At 45.9% G+C, this 8,320-nt stretch overlaps 1 protein-coding gene and 1 non-coding gene across 2 annotated transcripts; one reads left to right on the forward strand and one right to left on the reverse strand.

Annotated features, from left to right (window-relative positions):
* The first annotated feature begins 634 nt into the window (after window positions 1-634).
* Window positions 635-706, forward strand: trnaa-ugc (transfer RNA alanine (anticodon UGC)). The gene has a single exon. It is a non-coding gene; the product is annotated as a tRNA-Ala (tRNA).
* Window positions 707-4,603: 3,897 nt separating this feature from the next.
* Window positions 4,604-7,153, reverse strand: LOC136946558 (adenosine receptor A3-like). The gene is made up of 2 exons (XM_067240933.1): window positions 6,558-7,153; window positions 4,604-5,225 (listed from the first exon to the last, which is right to left on the reverse strand). The coding sequence occupies exons 1-2, from the start codon at window positions 7,151-7,153 to the stop codon at window positions 4,604-4,606; spliced, it is 1,218 nt and encodes a 405-aa protein (XP_067097034.1).
* Window positions 7,154-8,320: the final 1,167 nt, after the last annotated feature.

The following is an 8,320-nucleotide window of genomic DNA, read 5'->3' on the forward strand; positions in this document are numbered from 1 at the left end:
CTTCCGCTTAAAATAGCCAGGATTATATCAAAGAGAAATTCAACTATGAATAACCTGGTGTTGTTCCACTGACCGTGACGTCAGTAAAGTCCCTGTATGTTGATTGTATAGTATGTGCTACACTGCACATTGGATGAGCTGTAGTCAAACTGGACGTGTTCATTCTGTTGAGACGTAATTCTTGCTGTGCTCCCCTTGGAAGTGTAATCTAATCTTTTACAAATGATTCTCTTTGTTCAAACCAAGAACACGGGGAACACAACATTCACAACGGTTTAACCGTTCTCACAAACTGACCAGATTTTGATAGGTCAGGCCCACTGTCACACGTGTCATCGTACTCTCTGTCACTCACATTCACACACACACACACACTCACATTCACACACATTCACACACACACACATGCGTACACACACAACACACACATTGCTTCCTCACACACACACAACTACACGCACACGCATTAAGTTGAATAGGTCAGACCGTGCAGTACTAAACGTCAGATTACACAACACTCAGCTGGTACAGAAGGACCCTGTCCTATCTCTTTCAGGTACAGCAAGGACTCTTGTCACTATGCCATGAAAAGAAATTGTATCCTAGTCCAGTGGAAACCACTCATAAGCCAGTGGGGGATGTAGCTCAGTGGTAGAGCGCATGCTTTGCATGTATGAGGCCCCGGGTTCAATCCCCGGCATCTCCAGCGGTATAAATATTTTTAAAGACACTTGACAAGATCATCTTGAAACTGTAGATGCATTGCACCAGACACTTTAAAAATACACAACTAGTATAGCCTCTCCATGCATGTTCCCCAGCAGCCACTGTATATCAGCCTGTGTATCTTGGCCCTTTGCTCCGTGACCTCCCCTGCCCCTAGAGGAGGCCACCACAGAAGGCAGGCTCCCAGGCTCATATCTCCCTCTCTGTTCAGCCTGCATACCTCAGCACACTACCCGCACCATGAAAGTGGACCATCCTGGAATGTCACAAGGACAGATACACATGCACGCACGCACACTCACACACACACACACACACACACACACACACACATACATACATACATAAATGCTGTGGGCCTGTCTGGGACTGTCTGACCCACTTTAGATTTCTTTAGCCTATTGGCTAGAAACCTTTTATGCAACACATCTACACATATTGTTATGGCTTTGACTGTGATAATTATGTATGTAATAATGTGCGCTGCATTGTCCCTGATAAATAAAATAATAAATAATAAAAATTGTGTTTAATCGCCAAGTAAGTGTTCACAGTAAAGGAATTTACTTTGGTGGGAAGGTGCATACAGTAAACATAATAAACAAAATAGTAAAATGTAGAAAAATGTACAACAAAATACTGGCAGAGCTATACAATATAACATATAAAATAATTTAAAATAATATATAAAATAAAACTACTAATATAAGAGTGCAGTAGGGCTGTTTGTGGTAAAGTGACAGGGTGTATGAGGTAAAGTGACAGTGTCAGTTGCGGAAGGAAAGAAATTGTTATTATGGCGTAAGGTTTTGGTCATGATGGACCACAGCCTTCTGCCGGAGGGGAGTGGCTGAAACATGGATTGGCTACAAACTAGAATGAGAGAGAGAGAGAGAGAGAGAGAGAGAGAGAGAGAGAGAGAGAGAGAGAGAGAGAGAGAGAGAGAGAGAGAGAGAGAGAGAGAGAGAGAGAGAGAGAGAGAGAGAGAGAGAGAGAGAGAGAGAGAGAGAGAGAGAGAGCAGTTGAAACAGGGAGAGAAAGAACGTACTAGATTGTCTTGAACGAAGCTCTTCTTCAACTTTTCATGTCCTGTGAGGTATTCATTCCGAAAAGCAGATGGTTGGAAGACTGAAGTACATATTACAGTAAACTAAGATATTCAACTATCACAAAAGTGTGAATTGGATTTGTCTGGACTAGGAATTCACCTCTGTGTTGAAGTCTGTGGAGAGACCACATTTGGGATGGGTGCAGCACTGTCATCATCATCATCATCAAGGTCTCATAATATCCTCCCTCTGAAAATGACATCGCTGATCTCTCATACCCTGACCCTGAGTGACACTCACTGGCTGACACTCAACTTCCACAGTGTCCAGACCTAGTGCTCGTCTATACGTTCACTTGAGAGATGTGGCTCCTCTGACACCACCCAGTGGTTGCTTGATGTACAGTCTCTGAGGACTCCTCTGTCAGTTCCTCAGAGTGACACCAGGTGGCGAGGTATCACAGCCCATCTTTTCTTCTTTCATGACACAGATGCTCATTTTTTTTTATACAGAGGAATGAATGAATGTCAAGGTGTGACAGGTAACATTATGGTGTATCCATACAATTAGAATCCGTATATATCTTGTACTTTCCTGGATGGATGTGGCTCAGTGGTAGAGCATTTGAATGCAGATCAAGATGTCCCATATTCAAATCCCCCCATACTGCTAAATGAATACAGTAGCACATCGTAGCAATGCATGTGGTAAGTAAAACATCCAGACCTGTTCCCAAAGGATTAAATAAATCAACAAATCCCAGAAAAAAAGATCTTCAATTGTTTGTGAAAATAACTTAACCTTAGAACATCAACGTGACATGAACCAGTCCTCCTATACAACTGTAAAACATAAAACATCGTTTTGGCTGTCTAGGGAAGCGGCCCTGTCAGTGGTCTTCAAAGCATGAAGAGCTGGTGGTGCAGGGCTGCTAATCTCTCCGGGGATGGGACATCCAGGCCTCGGTTCTACAGGTCCCAGCAGGGCAGTGGTTAGGGCCCTCGGTTTTACGATGGACCAATTCACGGAATTAGCTCTCGACACTAGCCAGTTGTGGAGCCCCCATCACCGCTCATCTCTGCCCAGGATCAGGCTCCTTGAAGTGGTCACGTCTCTAAATTGCCGCCCTGATAACGCCAAAGCACAGATGGATATGGTGTGACCCTTTCTCTCTTGGAATCTGGCCTTTGGTAATTCCTGCTATCTGTGCTTCTTAGAGATGTACCATGACGGAGAGCAGGGAGAGGACCTTCCAAGGCTGTGCAACTTACCCATGCGAGACGAGGTATGTGTCTCTGTTTGTGTGTGCGTTGGGTATGTGTGTGTGTGTGTGTGTGTGTGAGAGAGAGAGAGAGAGAGAGAGAGAGAGAGAGAGAGAGAGTGTATGTTCAAAAAGGGACAGGCAAACAGACAACAAAGGCAGAGAGTGTTAGAGTGAGTGAAAGGGAGTGACGGAGACAGAGTGCGTGGGAGAGAGAGAGAGAGAGAGAGAGAGAGAGAGAGAGAGAGAGAGAGAGAGAGAGAGAGAGAGAGAGAGAGAGAGAGAGAGAGAGAGAGAGCGTGTAGAATTTACGGAATTTTCCATGTTCTCTAGAAAGTGGCACACACACAGACAAGATTTTACTTTTATTTTGAGACAATGTGACAATATACACTTGTTCTAGGCCACTGTAGAGTTTTTATTATTATTGTGTGAATAGTTACTTTCCAACATGTTTTTTCAACATTGACTGACTCATATAATTCTACTTTTAAGGCAAGATTCCAAAATACAAAACAACATTTAAGGGCAGAACTGAACAAGATAATGTACCTTTAGAATGAACCCTATGCTGATACAGCCATAGATGCTAGCCCTTAGCCCTTACCCCTAGCCCTTACCCCTACCCCTTACCCCTACCCCTACCCCTACCCCTTACCCCTTACCCCTAGCCCTTACCCCTAGCCCTTACCCCTACCCCTTAACCCTAGCCCTTACCCCTAGCCCCTACCCCTACCCCTACCCATACCCATACCCCATACCCCTTACCCCTAGCCCTTACCCCTACCCCTACCCATACCCATACCCATACCCATACCCATACCCATACCCATACCCATACCCATACCCATAGCCCTTACCCCTACCCATACCCATACCTATACCCATACCCATACCCCTTACCCCTAGCCCTTACCCCTAGCCCTTACCCATACCCCTTTTTGTATTTGAAACCATGTTCTTAATTGAAATGTTTTTTTAAATCGCTAGTTTGCTACGCTAATGTTACATTGCTGATTTGCACAAGAGTCTCTCATTTCTCTGATTAGCCTTGAATGGACTCCATGCATGTCTACAGTTTTAACTAAACTCCATTAGCAGCAAATATCATTTGATATCAGTGCAGAACACTACTTGCTTTGGAGACATCGATATACAACGTAACCGTAACCAAGTGGTGGCTCATTTCATAGGGCTATGTAGCCCTTGCCCCTCAGTTTCGAGGGACAAGGGCTAGGGGTAAACTAAGGGGTAGGGTTAAGGGTAAGGGGTAGGGGTAAGACAGAGAATTGGGATTCGGCCTAAGTCTCCCTGTCTGAGAGAGAGAGCAAGAGAGAGCAAGAGAGAGCGAGAGAGAGCGAGAGAGAAAGAAAGAATGCATTTTCATTCAGAGAGGAGTAAAGAGAGAGAAAGAAAGAGAAGTACTAACTCCTATTCAACAATCATTCTCACACACATCTTACACTTATTTGACTCGAAGGACACGGTCATTTTCAATTCAAGTCATCAACAGTTAGACTTTGTGATACCTTTGGGCACCGTAGCAACATTATTGAGTTGTTTTGGATCATCTGAATCTGCCCGGTGTTGAGGGACTGGGTGCCAGCAATGGTCCCTGTCTCGAGACCATAGTGATGCTAGTCTCTGGGCGCTCAGAGCTCAGAGCCACGTGGAGTTCAGAGGTCAACCCATGTCTGGCCCCTCTCTGACAGTTCCCCGGGTGACCCCGAGTTGGCCCCAAGGTGGGGGTCCGACACGTACCACTAACCCCCCCTGGAGGTGCCCCCCTGACCCCCCTGCGCCCCAGGAACAGCTCCCGAACCTTCAGCCAGAAGCGGCGGTCACGGGCGCTGTAGATCAGGACATTCCAGGCGCTGCTGCAGGCCAGGATCCAGAAGGCACACAGGGAGAACCAGCACCAGTCCACACCCGCTGCCACGCTCCCCACCACCAGCACCGCCACGGGGGCCACGGAGACGGACAGGAAGGCCGAGAGGATTAGGATGGTCTTGGCGGCCTGCAGGTCAGAGAAGGCCGGGCCCCTGTGCGTGCGCTGAGCCTTGGTGAGAATGTTCTTCCGGGCGCGACAAAACCTCCGCACAGCACAGAAGGTGACCAGGTTGACGAGGTAGGTCGCCCCCAGGAGAGAGAAGTCGAAGGCGGGGAAAAGGAGCATGACGCTCCACCCTCCTCCACCCGTGCTCTGGAGCGGATGAAGATATTAGAGAGTTAGTCGCAAACTATGAACACCCACAATTACTCGATCGATAGTTGATCAGTAATCCTGGAAGGGAAATTTGATGAGGCTGAGCGGTGAGGGAGTCGGACTAGTAATCCGAAGGTTGCCAGTTCGATTCCCGGTCATGCCAACTGACGTTGTGTCCTTGGGCAAGGCACTTCACCCTACTTGCCTCGGGGGAATGTCCCTGTACTTACTGTAAGTCGCTCTGGATAAGAGCGTCTGCTAAATGACTAAATGTAATGTAAATGTAATGTAATGTGATGTGCATCCGGTATAAACATGCAGTTTGTGTTTAATCAATAAGCTACGCACAATTTGCAAATGTACAAACTCCAATGGTTGCTGTGTAAATAACCGTGTTTAATTAGGTCAACAGGAACTATGGTATAGTTCATCTTAGCTCTAAGGCAGGCTGTAATAATTTAAAACCAAAGTGACTGAACATCGACTCAAGTCCCCTCTCCTACAGAAGACTTACAATCACTGACTTCATAAACAGACATATATATGATAGTTCAGTTCTCCCCTTTGCTACAACAGTTATTACAGTTTTTCTCAATTGCTAAAACACTAAAACCCATTGGCTGAACAACGTTCTCAGTCGCCTGAACTCATGTAGCTAATTGTGCCTGTCTGTTGTCAATACCTTAAACCATTTCACATGGTAAAACACAATTTGCAGATCTCACTTAGAATTTTCAGCAAAACTCCAAACACACATTCTGCTCTCTAATGCACATGTCATCCATACTGGTAAACACAAATGGCAACAATCAAATACAAATAGAGAAAACATGTCATTGACACAACCACTCAAAATTGATATCACTTGTTTTAAATGATGTGACACAACCAATATAAGCCAGTTCAGAGAGCAAACAGGTTGTTGAAGGTGGGAAAATATTGCTTGTGATGTCGACAAAGTGCTCTGGCCTAACCCAGCCCAAAGACAAGAAGAAGCACATTGATCACATGTTTACTTCTTTGATTTTGGTCCCTTTCAGTATTGTATACTGTAGTACAGTGCATTGTAGGCTGTATACTGTACAATGAACAAATGGTATGGCCCTAAACATTGTGCTTTCCATTTGTTACAGTAACAGTACTGACTGCTCAATAGATCTTGACTGGTTGCAGGTTCATATCAACAAAGAACAAGAGTGAGTTGTGAGTAGTGAGATGCAGGGTACAGTACTGTATACGGGTACAAGGAGGAGAAAGAACAACAAAATTGCAAACAGAGAGAATGAGATGTCATTGGCTGACCTGGTTGTGAGTGTGTTGCGGTGGCCCAGTGGAGGAGAGGGCATAGTTGCACATCTTGCTGCAGGCGCTGTACTCCAGGGTGATGTCTGCACTCAGCAGCAGGGGAGACACGGCCAGGGCGAAGCAGAAAAGCCAGGAGACCCCGATGACAACCAGGGTGCGGTCTTTGGTCACCACCACGTTCTTGTGCAACGGCCTGAGAACCGTGATGCTTCGTTCCACCGAGAGCAGGAAGATGGTAAAGACTGAGACAAAGGTGCACCCAGCGAAGACAGGCCCTATGAGGTAGCAGGGTCTGAAACCCCCTGGTTCTGGGTCCCGGGGGGGCGGGGGCCCAGCAACGGGGCCCCCTCCACCCACCAGGAGCTTCTCTATCTCGGTGTGGACCGAGTAAGGGATGACCAGGACCCCCACGGCAAGGTCAGCTGTGGCCAGGGAGGCCTTGAGGTAACCCTGAGGGGTGCGGTAACGCCTGGAGCCCAGGAACACCGTCAGGCTGATGACGTTGCCCAACGTTATGGCAACGGACAGGACTAACATGAGAGAGATGTTGAGGACCTCGCCTTTCTCAGCAGAGAGCCCTGAACAACTGTGGTTGTTGGTTGCCATGGTTTCCATATCATTCATGTTCAAATGTGATATACCGTATGGCTAAATGAATTAAATGGTGTTTGAGTCCAAATATCTGGCAGCTATGGTGTTCTTCACTTTGGATTCCCACCACCTGTTAACAGAGGAAATAAATGCTATACAAAATAAATGCAAGTAGTTGCTATCATTAATTTACCTTTCGATTGCTGTTGAATAAGATGAATATGAACAGAGAATAGAATGTAAAGCATACTTAGCCTATTAAATACTCAAATGGTCCCTTTTATCCTTTAAACAATCTTGCAAATTTGGAACTCATGAGACTGAGCAAACATCCATAAATGCCTACTTTTTAGAACAGCTTAATTTGGCTAAAACGATAAAGACAATATTAATGGCAGAAATTGCATTTATGATATAAAGAGATTAAAAAGTCTTAAGCAGCCTACCATCATTTGAAAGCATCTGTTTCTTTTCTGCGCAGCTCCTTTGACAGAACGTGTTTCTCGTCAGGGAAAAGAACTGTCGCGCGAGCGCGCAATCATCAATGCTTTTCTCCGTCCTTGGCTCGACTCCGTGCCCGCGCTTACAGTTCCCGTTTTGTACGAACCCATAATTGTATGAAGCGTTTTTCATTCCGCTCAGGATATCAACCCACACATTACGCTCACTTGCTATTTGCCTATTCTCTAAGCTCTCCTTACAAAATTCGAAGCCAGATTTTTTGAACGATACAATAACATTGAGTTGCTACTCCATTTCTCATTAACAATTTGTGGGTGGCTTAAAAGAGTACTATTATATTTATAATGCACTTCGTGTCAAATAGGATGCATATCCACTGGAAAACAAGTATTGCAAAAAGTGCAGAATGTCCTGCAAGTGCATCATACACGCTCCCTCTCCTGACGCCCTTCACCCAGCTGTGAACACTCAGGGCCAGCACCGGGCCTCTGCCCTCCACCTGTGGAGAGGTTCAAAGACTTCTGCAACACAAGTGGAGGAGGGTTTGATCCTGAAAGGGACGCCGCGCCAAAACTACACTTGTGTACAAAATGACACACAAACCCACGCATGGCCAGTCCTGTAGTCTTGTAACACACACCTGAACAACGCACACCATCCCATCCCATTTCAGGAATCATAGGAAAAGCGGGATAGTTCGCAGCAAGGTATCTGCTAGTC

This window comes from Osmerus mordax, chromosome 7 (assembly GCF_038355195.1).
Source record: "Osmerus mordax isolate fOsmMor3 chromosome 7, fOsmMor3.pri, whole genome shotgun sequence".
NCBI lineage: Eukaryota > Metazoa > Chordata > Actinopteri > Osmeriformes > Osmeridae > Osmerus > Osmerus mordax.